Consider the following 22,313-nt stretch of genomic DNA (forward strand, 5'->3'; position numbering starts at 1 on the left):
CCCGTGGGACAACCTGATCACCTTGTAACCTCCCCAGCGCTTAGAACAGTGCTTGGCACATAGTAAGCGCTTAACAAATGCTATCATCATCATTATTATTATTATCTGTCAAATGGGGATGAAGACTGTGAGCCCCCCGTGGGACAACCTGATCACCTTGTAACCTCCCCAGCGCTTCGAACAGTGTTAGTATGTTTGGTTTTGTTCTCTGTCTCCCCCTTTTAGACTGTGAGCCCACTGTTGGGTAGGGACTGTCTCTATATGTTGCCAACTTGTACTTCCCAAGCACTTAGTACAGTGCTCTGCACACAGTAAGCGCTCAATAAATACGATTGATTGATTGATTGCTTTGCACCTAGTAAGCACTTAACAAAGGCCATGATTATTATTATTATTATTATTATTATTATTATTATTATTATTATTATCTGTCAAATGGGGATGAAGACTGTGACCCCCCGTGGGACAACCTGATCACCTTGTCACCTCCCCAGCGCTTCCAACAGCGCTTTGCACCTGGTAAGCGCTTAACAGATACCATCATCATCATCTGCACACAGTAAGCGCTCAGTAAATAGGATGGAGCGAATGGCCAAGGCCCGGGGGTGGGAGGGGCGAGCTGGGAGGGGGCGGGTCCAGGGCTCGGAGGGGCCCAAGCGACCCCCGCCCCACTGCTCCGCTGCACTGCTGCTGCTGCTGCTGCTGCTATTTCGGGCCTGGTGCAGCCGTTGCAACGGTTGCAACGGTTGCAGCGGATGCAGCGACTGCAGCGCCCGGTCCTGCGGGGGCGGGGAGCCGATCGGGGCCCGGGAACAAGGAGGAGGGGGCGTGCTGAAGCCCCCCGGGGACCAGGTAACGGGCCAGCCGGGAGGGGAAGGGCCCTCATCCTCATCCTCCCTCCCAGGGGAGAACCGCTCGGCCGGATCCAACCCAATGAGAGACCCAGCATCTTCATCATAATCATGGGATGTGCCAAGCAGTGCCAGCGCTTAGTACAGTGCTTTGCACATAGGAAGCGCTTAATAAATGCCATCATTATTATTAGTACTATGGGCCAAGCACTGTCCCGTAATACTGCTAAGAATAATAATCGTAATGATGGTGGGTGTTAAGCGCTTACTAGGTGCCAAGCACTGTCCCGTAATCCTAATAATAATAGTTATAGTGATGGGATGTGTTAAGCGCTTACTATGTGCCCAGCACTGTTCCATAATACTGCTAATGATCATAGTCATAATGATGGGATGTGTTAAGCACTTACTATGTGCCCAGCACTGTTCCATAATACTGCTATTGATCATCCTTATAATGATGGGATGTGTTAAGCGCTTACTATGTGCCAAGCCCTGTCCCGTAACACTGCTAATAATAATAATCGTAATGATGGTGGGTGTTAAGCGCTTACTATGTGCCAAGCACTGTCCCATAATCCTAATAATAATAGTTATAATGATGGGATGTGTTAAGCGCTTACTATGTGCCCAGCACTGTCCCATAATACTAATAATAATAGTTATAATGATGGGATGTGTTAAGCGCTTACTATGTGCCAAGCACTGTCCCGTAATACTTCTAATAATACTAATCATAATGATGGTGGGTGTTAAGCGCTTACCATGCGCCAAGCACTGTCCCATAATACTAATAATAATAGTCATAATGATGGGATGTGTTAAGCGCTTACTATGTGCCAAGCACTGTCCCGTAACACTGCTAATAATAATAATTGTAATGATGGTGGGTGTTAAGCGCTTACTAGGTGCCAAGCACTGTCCCGTAATCCTAATAATAATCATAATGATGGCACGTGTTAAGCGCTATGTACCAAGCACTGTTCCATAATACTGCTAATGATAATAATCATAATGATGGTATATGTTAAGCGCTTACTATGTGCCAACTACTGTCCCATTATACTGCTAATAATAATAGTTATAGTGATAGTATGTGTTAAGCGCCTACTATGTGCCAAGCACTGTCCCGTAATACTGCTAATAATAATAATCATAATGATGGGATTTGTTAAGCACTTACTATGTACCAAGCACTGTCCCGTAATACTGCTAATCATAATAATCATGATGATCGGATGTGTTAAGCGCTTACTATGAACCGAGCACTGTTCCATAATAGTACTACTAATAATCATAATGATGGGATGTTAAGCGCTTACTATGTACCAAGTACTGTCCCGTAATACTGCTAATAATAATAGTTATAATGATGGTATGTGTTAAGCGTTTACTATGTGCCAAGCACTGTCCCCGTAATACTGCTAATGATAATAATCATAATGATGGGATGTGTTAAGCGCTTACTATGTACCGAGCACTGTTCCATAATAGTACTACTAATAATCATAATGATGGGATGTGTTAAGCGCTTACTATGTGCCAAGCACTGCCCCGTAATACTGCTAATAATAACAATCATAATGATGGGATGTGTTAAGCGCTTACTATGTGCCGAGCACTGTTCCATAATAGTACTACTAATAATCATAATGATGGGATGTGTTAAGTGCTTACTATGTGCCAAGCACTGTCCCGTAATACTGCTAATAATAATAATCGTAATGATGGTATGTGTTAAGTGCTTACTATGTGCCAAGCACTCTTCCATAATACTACTAATAATAATCATAATGATGGTATGTGTTAAGCGCTTACTATGTGCCAAGCACTGTTCCATAATACTGCTAATGATAATAACCATAATGATGGTATGTGTTAAGTGCTTACTATGTGTCAAGCACTGTTCTGTAATATTGCTAATGATAGTAATCATAATGATGGGATATGTTAAGCGCTTACCATAGTAAGTGCCAAGCACTGTCCCGTAATACTGTTAATAATAATAATTGTAATGATGGGATATGTTAAGCGTTTACTATGTGCCAAACACTGTCCCGTAATACTGCTAATGATAATAATCATAATGATGGGATGTGTTAAGCGCTTACTACGTACCAAGCACTGTCCCATAATACTGCTAATGATAATAATCATAATGATGGGATGTGTTAAGCGCTTACTATGTGCCAAACACTGTTCCATAATAGTACTACTAATAATCATAATGATGGGATGTGTTAAGCGCTTACTATGTGCCAAGTACTGTCCCGTAATACTGCTAATAATAATAATCATAATGATGGTATGTGTTAAGCACTTACTATGTGCCAAGCACTGTTCCATAATACTACTAATCATAATCACAATAATAATAATAATAATAATAATAATAATAATGACATTTGTTAAGCACTTACTATGTGCACAGCACTGTTCTAAGCGCTGGGGAGGCTACAAGGTGATCAGGTTGTCCCATGGGGGGCTCACAGTCTTCATCCCCGTTTTACAGATGAGGTAACTGAGGCCCAGAGAAGTGAAGTGACTTTCCCAAAGTCACACAGCTGACAAGTGGCGGAACGGGGATTAGAAGCCACGACCTCTGACTCCCAAGCCCGGGCTCTTTCCACTGAGCCACGCTGCTTCTCTACATCATCTTCATCATAATGATGGTATGTGTTAAGCGCTTACTATGTGCCAAGCACTGTTCCATAATACTACGAATCATTATCATAATGATGGTATTTGTTAAGTGCTTACTATGTGCCAAACACTGTTCTAAGCACTGGGGTAAATACAAGGTCATCAGGTTGTCCACGTGGGGCTCACAGTCTTCATCCCCATTTTACATGATCCCCATGTTAAGGGCTTACTATGTGCCAAGCACTGTTCTAAGCGCTGGAGGAGATACAGCGTGGCTCAGTGGAAAGAGCCCGGGCTTTGGAGTCAGAGGTCAGGGGTTCGAATCCCGGCTCCACCACAAGTCTGCTGTGTGACCTTGGGCAAGTCACTTAACTTCTCTGAGCCTCAGTTCCCTCATCTGTAAAAATGGGGATTAAGACTGTGAGCCCCACGTGGGACAACTTGATCACACTGTATCCCCCCCAGCGCTTAGAACAGTGCTTTGCACATAGTAAGCGCTTAACAAATGCCATCATCATTATCACAAGGTGACCAGGTTGTCCCACGTGGGGCTCTCAATCTTCATCCCCGTTTTAGAGATGCGGGAACTGAGGTCCAGAGAAGTGAAGTGGCTTGCCCAAGGTCACACAGCTGACAAGTGGCAGATCCGGGATTCGAACCCACGACCTCTGACTCCCAAGCCCGGGCACTTTCCACTGAGCCATGATTTGGAGGCAGCCCCTGCCCCACGTGGGGCTCACAGTCTCTAGCCCCATTTGACAGAGGAGGGAACTCAGGCCCAGAGAAGGGGAGTGACTTACCCAAGGTCACATGGCCAAACTAGCTCCCTTCCTCCCTTCAAAATCCTCCTGAGAGCTCACCTCCTCCAGGAGGCCTTCCCACACTGAGCCCCCGCTTTTCCTCTGCTCCTCCTCCTCCCCATCGCCCTTCTCCCTCCCTCTGCCCAACCCCTTCCCCTTCCCTCAGCACTTGTGAATATTTGTACATATTTAGTACTCTATTTATTTTACTTGTACACATTTTTACTCTATTTTATTAATGATGTGCATATAGCTACAAGTCTATTTATTCTGATGGTTTTGACACCTGTCCACATGTTTTGTTTTGTTGTCTGTCTCCCCCTTCTAGACTGTGAGCCCGTTGTTGGTTAAGGGACCGTCTCTATATGTTGCCGATTTGTCCTCTCCCAAGCGCTTAGTACAGTGCTCTGCACACAGTAAGCGCTCAATCAAGACGATTGAATGAATGAAAGTGGCGGAGCCGGGATTAGACTGTCAGCTCGTTGTGGGCAGAGAACGTGTCTGCTTATTGTTGCATTGTCCTCTCCCAAGCACTCAGTACAGTGCTCTGCACACAGTAAGCGCTCAATAAATACAATCAAATGAATCAATGAATACTCTGCTCTCCCCACTCCCCTAACCCCCCTTTCCCATCCCTGGCAGACCTGCCAAAGACCCCGCCAAGCACCCCTTGCCAACAGCTTGACCTGTGCTCTAAACCTTCGGATGAGAGAAGCAGCATGGCTCAATAGAAAGAGCACGGGCTTGAGAGGCAGAGGTCATGGGTTCAAATTCCGGCTCTGCCAACTGTCAGCTGTGTGACTTTGGGCAAGTCACTTCACTTCGCTGGGCCTCTGTTTCCTCATCTGTAAAATGGGGATGAAGACTGTGAGCCCCATGTGGGACAATCTGATCACCTTGTATCCTTCCCAGCGTTTGGAGCAGTGCTTTGCACATAGTAAGCGCTTAACAAATATCATCATCATCATGAGCCTTCCACCTGCGTAACGTTTATAGCCTCCCCTCACTGATCCAATCTCATTTTGTCCTCCCAGCATCTCTGGGAGATGCAGTAGGTAGCGTTCTCCCCATTTTACAAGGGAGGACACTGAGGCCCAAAGAAGGCCAGCGACTTTTTTTTAAGGGTGTTTGTTTAAAAGCTTAGTACATGCCAGGCACGGCTTTAAGCGCTGGGGTACATACAAGCTAATCAGATTGGACACAGGCCTTGTCCCGTTTGGGGATCTCAATCTGAATCCTCATTTTACAGTGCCCAGCGCTTAGAACAGTGCTTTGCACATAGTAAGCGCTTAACAAATGCCAATTATTATTTTACAGATGAGGTCTCTGAGGCACAGAGAAAGTAAATAACCACCCAAGGTCACCCAGCAGACAAGAGGTGGAGCCGGGATTAGAACCCAGGTCCTTCTGATTCCCAGGCCCATGCCCTATCCACTAGGCCACACGGAAGCAGGCCTGAGGCAGAGGTGGGATTTGCATCTGGGTCTCCTGGCTCCCGACCCCACTTTTTTTCCGGTCGGCTGCGCTGCACGAACCCCAATAATTCCAATCACCTCAAAGGAGAGAGAAGGGGCCTCCTTGGAAATGCCCTGGGGTGTTCCCGAGACTATACCTGGGGAATCCAGTGGAAGTTTATACCCCCGGCTGTACCCTTAACTGAACAATTCAGCATTGGAGGAAACCGAGTCAGGAAATCAAAGCGCACCCATTGGCTCTGAATAAAGCGTTTACTATGTTCAAGGCGCTGTTCTGGGCGCTGAGGAGGTTGCAAGGTGATCAGGTTGTCCCACGGGGGGCTCACGGTCTTAATCCCCATTTTACAGATGGGGTAACTGAGGCCCAGAGAAGTGAAGTGACTTGCCCAAGGTCACACATCTGACAAGAGGCGGAGCCGGGATTTGAACCCCTGACCACTGACTCCAAAGCCCGGGCTCTTTCCTGTATATATGTATATATGTTTGTACATATTTATTACTCTATTTATTTTACTTGTACATATCTATTCTGTTTATTTTATTTTGTTAATATGTTTGATTTTGTTCTCTGTCTCCCCCTTCTAGACTGTGAGCCCACTGTTGGGTAGGGACTGTCTCTATATGTTGCCAACTTGTAATTCCCAAGCGCTTAGTCCAGTGCTCTGCACACAGTAAGCGCTCAATAAATGCGATCGATTGATTGATTGAAGTGATTTTAATGAAGTGTCTGTGTTTCTTAGGAGACGGAATCACAGTATTGTGATGATCAGGATTGGCGGGGAGGGCGTGGGTCGAAGAATCGAGGAGGGCAGGAAAAGATTTGCCCATCTGTGGGAGTGATTGATTGTTTGGTAGGAAGGGGTGCTGGCTGGCGGGGCTGGCCAGTGTGGCGATCGAACCGGTCACTAAGAGAAGCAGCGTGGCTCAGTGGAAAGAGCCCGGGCTTTGGAGTCAGAGGTCAGGGGTTCAAATCCTGGCTCCACCAGTTGTCAGCTGTGTGACTTTGGGCAAGTCACTTAATCAATCAATCATATTTATTGAGCGCTTACTGTGTGCAGAGCACTGTACTAAGCGCTTGGGAAGTACAAGTTGGCAACATATAGAGATGGTCCCTACCCAACAGTGGGCTCACAGTCTAGAAGGGGGAGACAGAGAAAACATATTAACGAAATAAAATAAATAGAATAGATATGTACAAGTAAAAGTAAAACTTCTCTGTACCTCAGTTCCCTTATCTGTAAAATGGGGATTAAGACTGTGAGCCCCCTGGGGGGCAACCTGATCACCTTGTAACCTCCCCAGTGCTTAGAACAGTGTTTTGCACATAGTAAGCGCTTAATAAATGCCGTTATTATTATTTACCCATGTCCAGTGATGAGTAGGAACAGACAGGATTTCTACAGCCTAACTCACCTCGTTAGTGGAGTGCGCCAGGCTCAGCTCCTCTGGGAGTTAGAGAAGGATCTGGAAACCTGGGGAGGGAAAACGGGGTCCCGGGAGCGGCAGAGCCCGGCAGGGAAGCCGCTTTGGGGCTCCCAGAAGCCGGGCTGAAGATTCGTGAGGCGACTCTTGACTCCTGATCCGAGAAAGGGGAGAGGCGTCCAGAGGGAAATGTACCTTGGAGGATTCTCCCCAACTCACTGCCGAGGAGACCCTGGGTGGTTATTGGCACGTCAGAGGCCTCCTTCTGTACCAAGAGGTCTGGTTTCCAGGTACGAAACGGGAGCCTCCTCTAGCCCTTCAGAAGAACCTTGATTTCTAGAAGGATGAATGTGTGGCTGATGACGCACGGGGAGAGAATCGCTCATTTTCATATCCTGGGTGTGTGTGCGTGTGTGTCTTTTTATAGAGTTGCAGCTCGAAGGAATTCCCGAAGCCTTGATGGCGTCTGGAGCACGGGAGGCTTGTGGAACTGAAGCGGCTCCATTTGCATAGGTAAGGAATCTCTTCGGAATCTTCTTTGTCCAGGATTTCCTGGAAGGAAGGGAAACGTGCGTCTGAGGATTATTTTGTCTGGGGCCCAGATTAAGTTTTAGCGACGAGGGTGTGTGGGAGAGGTGGTCCGCTCGTGACTGTCACAGTGACAGATGTGCGCTGATCTGTGACTTCCCAAGGGATTGTGTCTGAGGCCCCGCCGGATGAATCCCCCCCAAACCGGCTGCAAATGAGTGGGGCCGGAGTCCGGGGTCTACGTGCGAAGGTTAAAGCCGTCTCTTCGACTGACCGCGTGCCTCCGCGGGCAGTCCGGAGCAGGTCTGCCCATCCGGGCTCCGTTCCCGGGAACACCCGTGTGATCCCGTGGGGTGCAGCGTGGCTTAGTGGAAAGAGTCCGGATCCGGGAGTCAGAGGACCTGGGTTCTAATCCCAGCTCCGCCACTCGCCGGCTGGGCGACCTTGGGCAAGTCACTTGGCTTCTCTGTGCCTTCAGTTTCCTCAATTGCAAAATGGGGATTCCGTATACTTTCCAAGCGCTTAGTAAAGCGCTCGATAAATACGATTCAGTGGATGAATTCTCCTTTCCACTTAGACTGTGAGCCCCTTATGGGGCAGGGACCGTATCTGGCCTGAAGATCTTGAATCTATCCCGGCGCTTGGAACAGTGCTCGGCACAGAGTAAGCACGTAACAAATACCATAGCGAAGAAACAGCGGCCAAGCCAGAGCCGGTCTCGTCTGTTGGAGGCTAGCAGACACCGGGAGACATTTGAGGGAGGCTAGCGCTTCTCCCCACTTGTAATTACCGTCCGTTCAGGCTGTGGTACCCATGGTCTCCCTCCCTCTCCCCCCGCGCCTCCGATCTTCCCTTCCGTTTGCTGCTTCCTCCCGGTCTCCTTTCCGTTGGCAGTTGCTTCCTCTTTCTCTTCCCCTGAATCTCTCCTCCTCCTCTCTCCATCTTAAAGTCCATCTCTTTCATCTCTCTTTCCACTACTCTTCCGGTATTTATTAAGCACTTCCTCTAGGCCCACTCTCCTAAATACAAGGATGTCAATTCTGACGCAGTCCCTGTCCCACACGGGGCAGTTAATAATAATAATGATATTAATAATAATTGTGGCATTTGTTAAGCACTTACTGTGCCAAGCACTGTAGTATACGCTGGAGTGGATCCAAGCAGATCGTGTTGGACACAGTCCCTGTCCCATGAGGGGCTCACAGTCTCAATCCCCATTTTACAGATGAGGTTCAAAGGAGTAAAGTGACCTGCCAAAGGTCACACAGTAGACAAGTGGTAGAGCTGGGATTAGAACCCGTGACCTTCTGATTCCCAGGCCCGAGCTCTGTCCACTATGCCATGCTGCTTGGTCTAAGAGGACGGGAGAGGAACTCTTAGTCCCATTTCACAGGGGAAACTGAGGCCCAGGGAGAGTCAGTGACTTGCCTAAGTCTATGCAGCAGGCTGTTGGCAGAGCTGGGTTTTGAACACTCCCAATTCACTTGTATCTACCCCAGCACTTAGAACAGCGCTGACACACAGTAAGCACTTAACAGATACCATTAAAAAAAAAGCCATCCACAAATAACTGGAAGATGGAAATGGATTTCAGTGACCTCCCCACACTGGGCAATCAGAATAATGGGCCCAGATGCGGGAGCAGCGTGGCTCAGTGGAAAGAGCCCGGGCACGGGAGTCAGAGGTCTTGGGTTCTAATCCCGGCTCCCCCACATGTCTGCTGTATGACCTTGGGCAAGTCACTTAACTTCTCTGAGCATCTGTAAAATGGGGATGAAGACTGTGAGCCCCAAGTGGGACAACCTGATCACCTTGTATCCTCCCCAGTGCTTAGAACAGTGCTTCACACATAGTAAGTGCTTAACAAATATTATTATTATTATTATGTGGGAGCCACCCGACTCTCGCCGAGCCAGTGGGACTCCCGTCAGAAATCCAGTCAGGAAGTCCTGGAGGGGCAGGTGGCCTCCTCTCCCCTCCCTGCCTGGAATCCCCCTCACTGCTGAGGTACAGCAGTAAAATAGTGTGGACATCAGGCTCCCCAAAACTCCTGGTTCCCGGGGAAGGCCGAGCCAGGGCTGAGGCTCCAGAGGTGTGGTTGGCTGGATAGCCCAGAGGTGGAATCAATCGTATTTATTGAGCACTTAGTGTGTGCAGAGCACTGTATTAAGCACTTGGAAGAATGCAATACAACAGAATTAGCAGACATGTTCCCTGGCCTTAATAAGCTTACAGTCTAGATGGGGGGATAGACATTAATATAAGTAAGTAATTTGTGATATGGAATTTAAAGGTATGGTGTTTCCAGTAACAATGTAGGGATCCGAAAGCTGGACGGTGAAAAAACAGGTTAGAAAGAACATCGATTCTTTTGAAATATGGTGTTGGAAAAGGCTTTTGCTGTTGTCGTCTTAAATTCCCTTCCTCTGAGATTTAACAGGCAGCCCCGCTCTTCCAGACCTGTCTGAGGGAAAACAGACCATCTTAGATGAATAAATAAGGCAAAGGAAGGCCTTCTCCTCTACACTTCCCCCAGCAACCACCCTCTTCAATCGGTGGTATTTACTGAGCGCTCCCTGTCCACAGAGCACTGTACTAAGCGGTTGGGGGAGTACAATATGGTCAAATTGGTAGATGCGATTCCTGTCCTCAAGGAGCCGACAGTCTAGCCTCTTGAGAAGCGTTCCCGAGCTTTCCTCCTCCTCTCCCGGCTTGCAGCCCCGTCCTCTGGGACTGCGGGACCTTCCTGGTTTCCCCGTGCCTATTCCGGGCACTTCGCCCTTCCCTACCCCAGGAGCTTCCAGGGGGTTCTGGTCTGCCCACAGTTCCCTCAGAATGCGTGTTTTCGAGAAGCAGTGCGGCCTAGTGACTGACCAACTGACTGATCAGGAAGCAAGGACCCTGGGGTCCACGCAGCAGACTCCGACTAGCTGACATCCATCCCGGGAGAAGGCACCTCGGATCACGCCTCGAGCCGGGGGACGCACGTTTGTCTTTCATTTCTAATCCTTCCCAGCCTATCTGGCATCCTGTGGGCCGAGGGTCACTCGGAGCGCAGCTAGAGCCAGTCTGTCCATTCATTCAATCGTATTTATTGAGTGCTTACTGTGCCGAGCACTCTACTAAACGCTTGGGAGAGGACAGTACAACAATAAACAGACACATTCCCTGCCCACACTCAATGGCGGCCACAAAAACTAGTGGCTTGATCTCTCTTTGTTCCCTCTCACATATCTTTGAGGCCCAAGTGGACAGGGGTTATTTTTAGCTCCAATCAATCAGCGTGGCTCAGTGGAAAGAGCATGGGCTTTGGAGTCAGAGATCAGGGGTTCAAATCCAGGCTCCACCAATTGTCATCTGTGTGACTTTGGGCAAGTCACAAATTCTCTGTGCCTCAGTTACCTCATCTGTAAAATGGGGATTAAGACTGTTAGCCCCCACCATGGGACAACCTGATCACCTTGTAGCCTCCCCAGCACTTAGAACAGTGCTTTGCATGTAGTAAGCACTTAATAAATGCCATCATTATTATTAGTCGTTATTTATTGAGTGCTTACTGTGTGCAGAGCAATGTATTAAGCACTTGCGAAACACCATAAAACAGACACATTCCCTGTCCACAACGAGCTTACAGTGTAGAAGGGCAGTAGACAATAAGAGAAATAAATTGCTGATATGGACATAAGTACTGTGGGGCTGGGGTTTGGGTGGTGAATAAAGGGAGCAAGCCAGGGTGATGTAGAAGGGAGTAGGGGAGTAGGAGAGCAGCGAGGTGAGGTAGGAGGGGTCCAGGGGATTGAGGGCTCAGTCACACTTCCCCTGTGGCCGGCCGTTTTGAGCCAAAGACGAGGGGCCCATGCTGCCTGGACGGAGACTGACTGGTTCCAGGCATGGTGGGGCCAGTTCTTAAACCCGGCAGCTGTGTGGCTCCTCACCTCGGGAGCTGTGAAACGACAAGCGAATTCTCCCCAGAGAGCAAATGCGTTCCCCGAGGGGCTTTTGGCAGTGGCAAAACACATTTCTGACCCGAATCCTCCTGGGAAAATCGAACACTCAACCCCAGCTGGCGTTAGGGAAGCCACAGAGCACCATCTGTACTTTATTTCTATTAATATTTGTCTCCCCCTCTAGACTGTAAACTCGTTTTGGGTAGGGAATGCATCTGTTATATTGTTTGGTTGGGCTCTCCCAAGCCCTTAGTACGGTGTTCGGGACACAGTAAGCCCTCAATAAATATGACTGACTGACTGTGGCCCTTTTCCATCCTACTCATTGGTGGAGAGCACGTCCAGCCCCGAACCCTGACTTGGTTGCTGCTGCCTGGTGGTCCTAAGAATCCAGATAAGCCGGCAGTAGGGTGAGAGGAGCAGCTGTTAATTGGCCCAGGGCTTTAGCCGGTGGTCGGATATACGGGTTTGCTTGGGTTCAGTCCAAAGGCTTCTGGGAGAACAACAACAACAAAATGATTCAGGACAAATCCCGCCGCCATTGAACTGAAAATAAAAGTTGCCATTCTTGCCCCGGGGAACCGAGGAGACTTGAGCTTTCTCTCTTGGGCCTGGATCGGTTAGCCTAGCTCTTCATGTGGTTGGTATTAAATATTCAACACCTCCCGGGGTTCAGCCGATGTGGACGGCTTAGAGTAAAGAGCAGCCTCAGCCAGAGGAGAAGCAGTTCAGGCCCATGTTTCCCCACTCCTCAAGAACCTCCAGGGGTTGCCCATCCGCCTCTGCATCGACAAAAGCTCTTCATCATCGGCTTTAAGGCAGTCAATCCCCTCTCCCTCTCCTACCTCACTTTGCTACTCTTCTACTCCAACCCAGTCCACACGCTTCACCGCTCTAATGCCAATCTTCTCACTGTACCTCCATCTCATCTTTCTCACCACTGACCTCTCACCCATGTCCTGCCTCTAGCTTGGAACACCCTCCCTCCTTGTATGCGACAGACGATTACCCCTGTTCAAAGCCCATCTCCTCCAAGAGGCCTTCCCTGACTAAGCCCTCCTCTTCTCTTCTCCCACTCCTTTCTGCATCACCCTGACTTGCTCCCTTTATTCACCCCTGGCCAGCCCCACTGCACTTATGTCCATATCTGTCATTTATTTATATTAATATCTGTCTCCTTCCCCCTACAATCTAAGCTCATTGTGAGCAGGCAGTGTGTCTGCTTATTGTTGTATTGTGCTCTCCCAAGTGCTCAGCACACAGTAAGTGCTCAACAAATACAATTGACTGACTGACAGTGGGGCCTAGTGGAGAGAGCCTGGGTCTGGGAATCAGAAGGACCTGGGTTCTATTCCAGGCTCCACCGATTGCTTGTCACTTGGGGAAGTCACTTAACTTCTCTGCCAAATGGGGATACCTGTTCTCCTTCCTACTTAAACTGTGAGTCCCACGCAGGTCAGGGACTGTGTCCGACTTAATTTATGCCTACTCCAATGCTTAGAACAGTGTTTAACACATAGTAAGTGCCTAATGAATACCACTTAAAAGAAAAAAAGAAAAAAAAAAGAAGAAGAACCTGTTTTCTCAAAGGCCAGCCAGCCCAGGGGTAAGTTGCCTCCAGCAGGACAGGGTAGCCGGGACCCCTTAGCTCCTGTGATGATGGAAATGATAATAATAATTGTGGTATTTGGTAAGCGCTTACCGTGTGCCTGGCACTGTGCTAAGCACTGGGGAGGTTACAGGCAAATTGTGTTGGACAGAGTCCCTATCCCAATTGGGGCTCACAGTCTCAAACCCCGTTTTCCGGAAGACTTGGAACAGGGATTGTGTCCAACCCAATTAGTTTGTAACCTTTCCACTCTTGACTCTCAATCAGTCAGTCAATGAATGATTTGATTGAGTGCTTATTGTGTGCAGAGCACTAGACTAAGTGCTTAGGACAGAGCAATACAATAGCGTTAGTAGGCGTGATCCCTGCCCACAAGGAGCTTACAGTCTCCCCCAGTAATCCAACGTGGACCACCTGACGCCCCTGACTCGCCCCCTCCATCCCTGACTCTCCCTTCCAGGATGCCCAAGCCCCTCTTGAACCTGTCGATGTCTATGATAGCAGATACTTTCTCTTCACACCACAACCTGTCAGTCAGTCCTTGTCTAGGACTGTCAGTAGAATTCAATCAATCAGTCTTATTTATTGAATATTTACTGTGTGCAGAGCACTGTACTAAATGCATGGGAGAGTTCAATATAACAGAGTTGGTAGACAAGTTCCCACTCCATAAGATGCAAACAGTCTGGAAGGGAAGATAGACATTAACTCTTGTCAATAATAATAATGATGACAGCAAAGCACTGTTCTAAATGCTGGGGAGGTTACAAGGTGATCAGGTTGTCCCATGGGGGGCTCGCAGTCTTAATCCCCATTTTACAGATGAGGGAACTGAGGCCCAGAGAAGTTAAGTGACTTGCCCAGAGTCACACAGCTGACAAGTGGGAGAGCCGGGATTTGAACCCATGACCTCTGACTCCAAAGCCCGGGCTCTTTCCACTAAGCCATGGTCAATCTGTAAATCCCTTGGGGGCAGGGATCACATCTACCAACTCTTTCATAGCGCACTTTCCCAGGCGCTTAGTACAGTGCGCTGCACATGGTAAGCGCTCCAAAAATACCAATGAGGTCCGTGATGGACTCTAGGGGTTTCGGGGTTTATCAGATTCACTGACGTTCATGGAAGCTAGCGAGAACCCTGGCTGCCGCTTGCTTACCTTATCACCTTGGGCAAGTCGCTTGACCTCTCTTGAACCAGTTTCCTCATCTGTTATATGGGATTCATGCCACCCCTATTTCACGGGGACATTGGAAGGGCAAAAGGAGGCACTGTAAATGAAAGTGCTCTCTAGACTCGGGGTATTATGGTTAGCTGATGGGTGGTTTCAGCCCCAGATGGCGAAAAAATCATTCTAATTCCATTAGAGCTTCCCGGGATTAAATTCCAGGAAACGGAACTCAAGTTGCAGAAGGTGCTTTGCAAACTGGCTCTCTCCTGGGGAACAGCCCATCCATCTGGGCTTGTTTTTTAATTTTCTGACTCTATTCAGGCCTTCAGACGCACCCTCCCCTGATGCCCTTCACAGGAGGAGGAGGACAAAGGAAAACCGTCTGATTCCCTTGTATTTCCCCTTCCCAGGGTCCTGTTCACCACCGACAGCGGGCCATTTCAAACCCCAATTCACTTTTTTTTTTTAGGTGGTATTTGTTAAATGCTTACTGTGTGCCAGTTACCTTTCTAGACATTGGGATAGGCATGAGCTAATCAGGTTGGATACAGTCCCTGTCCCACACGGGGCTCCCCAGTCATAATCCCCATTTCACAGATGAGGGAACTGAGGCACAGAGAAGTGAAATGACTTGCCTGCTGTCACACAGCAGGCAAGTGGTCACTTGCCAGAAGGTGTAGCATTAAGCCACACTAGCGGACACAGCATGAAGCAGCTTGGAGAAACAGCGTGGCATAGTGGATAGAGCCTGGGCCTCAGAGGGACCTGGGTTCTAATCCCGACTTTGCCACTCATCTGCTGTGTGACCTTGGGCAAGCCGCTTCACTTCTATAATAATAATGATGGCATTTATTAAGCGCTTACTATGTGCAAAGCACTGTTCTGAGCGCTGGGGAGGTTACAAGGTGATCAGGTTGTCCCATGGGGGGCTCACAGTCTTAATCCCCATTTTCCAGATGAGGTAACTGAGGCACAGAGAAGTGAAGTGACTTGCCCACAGTCACACAGCTGACAGTTGGTGGAGCCGGGATTTGAACCAGTGACCTCTGACTCCAAACCCCGGGCTCTTTCCACTGAACCACGCTGCTTCTCTTAGAGGAACAGTCAGCTTAGTGGAAAGAGCCTAAGCCCGGGTGTCAGAGGACCTGGGTTCTAATCCTGCCTCCGCTACTTGTCTGCTGTGGGATCTCGGACAAGTCACTTCACTTCTCTGTGCCTTGGTTCCCTCATCTGTAAAATGGGGATCAAGACTGCGAGCTCCATGTGGGACAGGGACTATGTCCAACCTGATTGGCTTGGATCTACCCCAGTGCTTAGTACAGTGCTTGGTACATAATAAGCGCATAACAAATGTCATTAAAAAAAGAGTGTATCCCATCACATATCTGTCCCCTGTAGCTGCCACCATCCGACTCCTTCCCCGTCACCTGTCGACTGTTGGGTTGGACTCCAGCCTTGGTCCCCTGGCATCTCCAGTCAAACCCGAAAGCTTCTGAGCGGGGCTGGAAAACAATGAATAATGATAATAATACTACTAATTAATAGTGGTATTCATTAAGTGCTTACTATATACCAGACCCTGCACTAAGCATTGGGGTGGATATAAGCCCATCAAGTTGGACACAGTCCCTGTCCCATGTTGGGCTCACAGGCTCAATCCCCACTTTGCAGATGAGATAACAGAGGCACAGAGAGGTGAAGTGACTTGCCAGGGGTCACAGTGGTATTCATTAAGTGCTTACTATGTACCAGACCCTGTACTAAGTGCTGGGGGTAGAAACGAAATAATCTGGTTGGACACAGTCCCTGGCCCCCATGAAGCTCACAGTCTTAATCCCCATTTTACAGATGAGGAAACTGAGGCCCAGGGAAGTGAAGTGACTTGCCCACAGTCACATAGCAGATAAGTGGCGGAGCCAGGATTAGAAACCAGGTCCTTCTGGCGCCCAGACCCAGGCTCTATCCACTATATCATGCTGCTTCTCTGTGGAACTTTTAGAATGGATAACCTTGGGCGGCCCGAACAATTTTTATACTTTCTTTCATATTTCTTATTTACTTGCCACTACAAAAAAATCAGCTGAACCTCGACAGCGGGAAAAAAAGCCCCGTAGTCAGTGGGGCTGTGGCTTGGAAGTAGCAGATCTATTCTGAATGTTCACCGGGTGCCTGACTCGGATGAGAAATGAAATCAAATTCACGCAGCTGCCTTAAGCGGTAAATAAATATTTAATTAGTCCATTGCCCCCGCCCACGGCCGGCCTCCGGAACCACGGCTGGCCTCCGGAACAGATTCAGAGGGCCTCGCAAACGGGAAGAAATTACCCCGTTGGAGCTAAGTAGAAAAAGAAAATCTCCTAATTGGAAGTTCTGCTGGCCCGTAGAGGCGTCCATTTAGGGAGAGACTGGATGACCAGTCCTCTAGACTGTAAGCTCTCTGGAGGCAAGAAATGTATTTGTTCTCTTGTTCTATTGTACTCTCTCAAGCGCTTAGTACAGTGCTCTGCACACAGTACAGTGCTCTGCACACAGTAAGCGCTCAATAAATACAATTGATTACGATAGAATCATAATAGTAATTATGGTATTTGTTAAGTGCTTACTATGTTTCAGGCACTATACTAAGTGCTGGGGTGGATACAAGCAAATCAGGTTGGACATAGTCCCTGTCTCATGTAGGGCTCAGTCTCAATCCCCATTTTACAGATGAAAAACCGAATCTCATCTGTACCATAATTATGGTTATTATTATTATTATTATCTCCTCTGCTGTCTCCTTCCCCCTCCTCTCTTCTCCCTCCTTTTCTTTTCCTTCTTCCTACTCCCAACTTTTCCCTCCTTTTCTCCCCCCCCACCCCCCACCCCACCTGCCTTAGTAAACTCAACCCCTGATGTGGGGCAAGAACTGAGGATTTATCCATCAGAAATTGAAGCCGTCTCTTTAAATCAAGGCAAACGGAGATGAATGGGTTTTCTGACCTCCTTAGCCGCAGTGCCAGAAGTCATATTTGTGCTCTATCTGAAGGAGTCTGCCCTCCGCTTTCCATATTTATTGTAATTATTGAGTGCTTACTGTGTGCACAGCACTGTACTAAGTGCTTGGGAGGGTCCAGTATAACAGTGTGCCAGACACATTCCCTGCCCACAACGAGCTTACACTGCAGAGGGGGAGACAGACATTAATATAAGTAAAAAAATAAATAAAAATAAAGTAAATCGCCACCTGCGCTTGGATAAAGTGGCCCTGGGCTGTTTTAACGAGCTGGATTGTTCAGGTCCTGGTGGAAGGTCACTGGATAGGGGCCTGGGGACCACGGGTCCCTCTGGGAGGTCAGTGGTTCACGTGCTGGTAGTTTAAAGGGCCCGGGCCCTGTCGGCTTGGCAGGGAGACCTTGCTGCCCAGGCTGACCCTCGGTTCAATCAATCAAGCATATTTATTGAGCTCTTACTGTGTGCAAAGCACTGTACTAAGCGCTTGGGAAGTACAAGTTGGCAACATATAGAGACAGTCCCTACCCAACAGTGGGCTCACAGTCTAAAAGGGGGAGACAGAGAACAAAACCATACTAATAAAATAAATAGAATAGATATGTACAAGTAAAATAAATAGAGTAATAAATATGTAGAAACATATATACATATATACAGGTGCTGTGGGGAAGGGAAGGAGGTAAGATGGGGGGGATGGAGAGGGGGACGAGGGGGAGAGGAAGGAAGGGGCTCAGTCTGGGGTTCCCTCCTAAATCAGCACTGGGGTGAAGGGCAGGGTGGCATGGTGTAGCGGAGAGAGCCCGGGGATCGGGAGACCCACTTTGGCGTCCCCGCTCCACCACCGGGCGATTCACTTGGCTTCTCCGTGCCTCAGTTCCGTCATCTGTAAAATGGGGATTCAGTCTTCGCTCTCCTTCCCTCTCAGACCGTGAGCCCCCGCGGGACGGGGACAGGGTCCGATCGGACATCTATAAGGTGGGGAGTGGAGGGGGGGCGCGAAGTGCGGCTGAACGGGCGTCATCTCTCTGTCCCGCCCCGGCCAGGATGGAAGATGAAGCGTCGCGGCTGGAGAGGCGGCATGTTCATCAGGTGTACGAGAGTACGGCCCCCTACTTCAGTGGCCTACAGAGCCGAGCCTGGCCCCGCGTCCGCCAGTTCCTCCTCGAGCAGGAGCCCGGTAGCCTCGTTGCTGACATAGGTGAGCCCCCTGTAACCCTCCACGGCCCGATGCCCCCACCCCTGATGGGTCAGCGTGATGGACCGGCCTTGGGCACACAGGGCACGACGGTACCGAGAGCCCGGGAGATCCCACCCTCACGGAGCTGGCGCTATGGGGGCTGCGGGAAGCAGCATGGCTAGTGGGTAGAGCACGGACCTGGGCTTCAATCCCAGCTCCGCCACTTGTCTGCCGCTTCACTTCTCTGGGCCTCAGTTACCTCATCTGTAAAATGGGGGATTAAGACTCTGAGTCCTGTGTGGGGCAGGGACTGTGTCCAACCTGATTATTTTGGATCTACCCCAGCACTTAATACAGTGCCTGGCACATTGTAAGTGCTTAACAAATACCAAAATTATTATTATTTTTGTTGTTATGATTATTATTTAGTATCTCTATTTGGGATCTTGTCTGTTCTGGCGAGTTTTGCCGTCTGGGCTCCCAATGACCTCTACTGTCAGCTGGCATTCTCAGACTACTCAGCGGAAATTGTCTGATAACTTGACTTCTCTTCTCCCTCCTCTCTCCCTCTTTCTCCATCTCTCTCTCCTCTCTTTTCCTCTTCATCTTTCTTTCCTCTTTGTCTCTCTCTCTCCCTCTGTCATCTCTCCTTTTTTCCTCTTCCTCTCTCTTTCCTCTCTGTCTCTCTCTCTCCCTCTCTGTCATCTCTCCTTTTTTCCTCTTCATCTCTCTTTCCTCTCTGTCTCTTTCTCTCTCCCTCTCCATCTCTCTCCCTTTCCATTTCTCTCTTCTCTCTGTCTCTTTCTCTCTCCTCCATCTCTCTCTCTCTACCTCTCCATTTTTTTTTCTCTCTCTCTCCCTCCTAGGGTGTGGGACAGGAAAGTACCTCAGTGTCAACAGCGAGGTGTACACGCTGGGCTGTGACTACTGTCGGCCCATGGTGGAGGTGGCCCGGAAGAAAGGATGTGAAGTCACGGTATGTGACAACCTTAGTCTCCCCTTTAGGGATCAGGGCTTCGATGCCGTCATCTCCGTAGGAGGTAAGGCCGGCCCCCCGGGGGCCTCTCCCGCAGTCCCCCAAGTCTGCCCCACGACAGTGCCTTCCCCCTCGGGTTCGGTCGCGACCGGTCATTATTGTGATGGTCGTGTCGCTGTTGCTGGCGTCCCAGGTGCCAAGGTGGAGGGGGGACAGTAGCGAAGCAGCGTGGCCTAGTGAATAGAGCACAGGCTTGGGAGTCAGAAGGACTCAAGTTGTTGCCAACTTGTACTTCCCAAGCTCTTAGTACAGTGCTCTGCACACAGTAAGCGCTCAATAAATACGACTGATTGATTGACTTGGGTTCTAATCCCGGCTCTGCCACTTGTCTGTTGGGCTAATCACTTCACTTCTCTGGGCCTCAGTTTCCTCATCTGAAAAATGGGGATTTAGACTGTGAGCCCCACGTAGGACAGGGACTGTGTCCAACCTGATTAGGTGATTTCTACCCCAGGTCTTAGTACAGTGTCTGACACACAGTAAGCCCTTACGGAAAGACCATAAAACCCACAAAAGACAGTGGGATTGGATGCATCTGCCTCACACGGAGCTCACAGGCAGAACAATAGGCAGAGAGGGCTATTTTATCCCCATTTGGCATATGAGGAATTGAGGCCTAGAGAGGTTGGGTGACTTCCTGTGGTCACAGGGCGAGCTAGAGTTGGAGCTGGGTGGGGAACACAGATCTGACTCACCTGCACGTGCCCTTTCCACCGGTTATATCCGAGTTTCAGAAATCACTGGAGTTGAAAACGGATCCAGGGTCCTTCCAAATTCCTAGCGCTGATGGGGTGGGAGGAGAGGGAGGCAATCAATGGTATTTATTGGGCGCTTATTGTGTGCAGAGCACTGTACTGAGTGCTTGGGAAAGTCCAATAGAACAGACATTTCCTGCAGTTGGATCGGGTCTAGGGGAGCAGAGGAGGGCAAAGGGAGAGGAGAGGGAGAGGGAAAGGGAGGGAAGAGGAGGAGGAGGAGAGAAGAGAAGAGAGCTTGGTTTGCCGCCTCCTTCTCCTCATCCCTGTCCTTTCCCTCCTCCTCACCCAGTGCGCACATGTGCATGAGGAGGAACCAGAGGCCGAGAGGCACCGGTGACCCCGGGGTGGGCCACAGCGATGGGGCGCGGGCGGAGGGCAGGGGGTTTGCCCGTGGTCAGCTGTGGCAGTGCCCGGGTGAGGAGCCGCGGGAGGCGGATGGAAGCGGCGGCTGACCGTAGGGTGGGCCCGGCTGTGTCATCGCAGTGATCCACCATTTCTGCACGAAGCGCCGGCGGGTCCGCGCGGTGGAGGAGATGTCGCGGGTGCTGGCTCCCGGCGGCCGCATCCTCATCTACGCCTGGGCCATGGAGCAGAAGAACCGTCGTTTCCAGAAGCAGGACGTGTTCGTACCCTGGAACCGGGCCCTGTGTTCGCGTCTCCTTCTGGCGGCCGGGCCGTCGGGGGCCCGGGTTCTCCCCCCGGGGCGGCCTGGAGCCCCTCCCCAAGCCGACCACCCCCAGTCGCCCGCCGGACGCCAGCCGGGGCCGGAGTGGAGGCGCTCCCGGAGCCTGGATGGCTACCCTTCCGGAGGCTGCTGCGGGCAAGGCCCCGGCGCCGACTCCGGGAGCGGGGGCGGCTTCTATAGCTCGCTGGGGCGCTCGTTCCGGGCCTGGCTTCTGCCCCGGGCCTCCACGGAGGAGGAGGAAGAGCCTCCACCCCAGAGCGAAGGCCAGCAGGAGCAGGGGGTCACCATCCTCGCCCAGCCAGCAGGCCACCGGTCCAGCCCTCGGGGGCCACCCTCCATCCGGCCCGACGACGACGACGACGTGTTTGTGCCGAGCAAGGCAGCCGGGGCGGGGTCGTGGCCGAACCAGCCGGACACCCTGGGCCAGCGGGACGGCCCGCCCCGGGGACGGAGCCCAAGTCCGGGGGAGCCCCGCCGGTCTGGCCAGGGTTGGCGCTGGGAGAGGTCCTCGGTCGCCGACTCCCCCGGCTCCATCCCGGACCCCTCGGGGCCGCCCCGCGAGCAGCCGCTGGACACTCCGGCCGTCGGGGCCTTCATGCGCTACTACCACGTGTTCCGGGAAGGGGAGCTCCGCCGACTCCTGGAGGAGAACGTGGCCGACCTGAGGGTCCTCAGCTCCGGCCACGACCACGGCAACTGGTGCGTGGTGGCCGAGAAGCGGCGGGACGGCGCGGCCAGTTGGCCCCGGTCCTGAGCGGGTATGGCCCCGTGGCCAGACACTGACCGGGCCTCCGTGTCCCTGCCCCCCGCCGCCCCGGCCTGGACGTTTTCCGGGATGCACCATGCGGGGCACCGTGAGAAGTCTTTCCCCAGCCAGCGTTTGGATTTAAATGGCATTTTCTAAGCCCTTACTATGTGCCAGGCACTGTACTAAGCCCTGGGGTAGATATAAGATCATCTGGTCGGACCCAGTCCCTGTCCCACGTGGGGCTCGCAGTCTTAATTCCTATTTTACAGATGAAGGAACTGAGGCACAGAGGAGTGAAGTGACTTACCCCAGGCCGCACAGCAGGAAAGTGGCGAGGTTGGGATTAGAACCAGATCCTTCCGACTCCCAGGACCGAGCTCTATCCACTAGGGCACACTGCTCGATCTGAGTATTTTAGATTGTTTTATCCGGTGGACTTCTGCTCTCTCTTTAAAGAGACTGGGGCCGGGGGCC

The 22,313-nt window shown here is 50.5% G+C and overlaps 1 protein-coding gene across 2 annotated transcripts; it reads left to right on the forward strand.

The window, feature by feature from the left end:
• The first annotated feature begins 731 nt into the window (after nt 1-731).
• On the forward strand, nt 732-22,027 carry TRMT9B (tRNA methyltransferase 9B (putative)). 2 transcript variants are annotated; one of them, XM_038769299.1, is made up of 5 exons: nt 732-852; nt 7,619-7,704; nt 18,479-18,633; nt 19,479-19,652; nt 20,890-22,027. In XM_038769299.1, the coding sequence occupies exons 3-5, from the start codon at nt 18,480-18,482 to the stop codon at nt 21,843-21,845; spliced, it is 1,284 nt and encodes a 427-aa protein (XP_038625227.1). In that variant the 5' UTR covers nt 732-852; nt 7,619-7,704; nt 18,479; the 3' UTR covers nt 21,846-22,027. The 2 variants fall into 2 exon arrangements, with proteins under 2 accessions (XP_038625227.1, XP_038625228.1); XM_038769300.1 differs by lacking the exon at nt 732-852 and adding an exon at nt 3,497-3,523.
• Nucleotides 22,028-22,313: the final 286 nt, after the last annotated feature.

Source organism: Tachyglossus aculeatus, chromosome X5 (genome assembly GCF_015852505.1).
Source record: "Tachyglossus aculeatus isolate mTacAcu1 chromosome X5, mTacAcu1.pri, whole genome shotgun sequence".
Lineage (NCBI taxonomy): Eukaryota > Metazoa > Chordata > Mammalia > Monotremata > Tachyglossidae > Tachyglossus > Tachyglossus aculeatus.

Coding starts and splice junctions, on each gene's coding strand:
- TRMT9B (XM_038769299.1), top strand. CDS start 18,480: ATGGAAGATGAAGCGTCGCGGCTGGAGAGGCGGCATGTTCATCAGGTG. Junction 18,634..19,478: donor TAGCCTCGTTGCTGACATAG/GTGAGCCCCCTG, acceptor TCTCCCTCCTAG/GGTGTGGGACAGGAAAGTAC. Junction 19,653..20,889: donor TGCCGTCATCTCCGTAGGAG/GTAAGGCCGGCC, acceptor GTGTCATCGCAG/TGATCCACCATTTCTGCACG.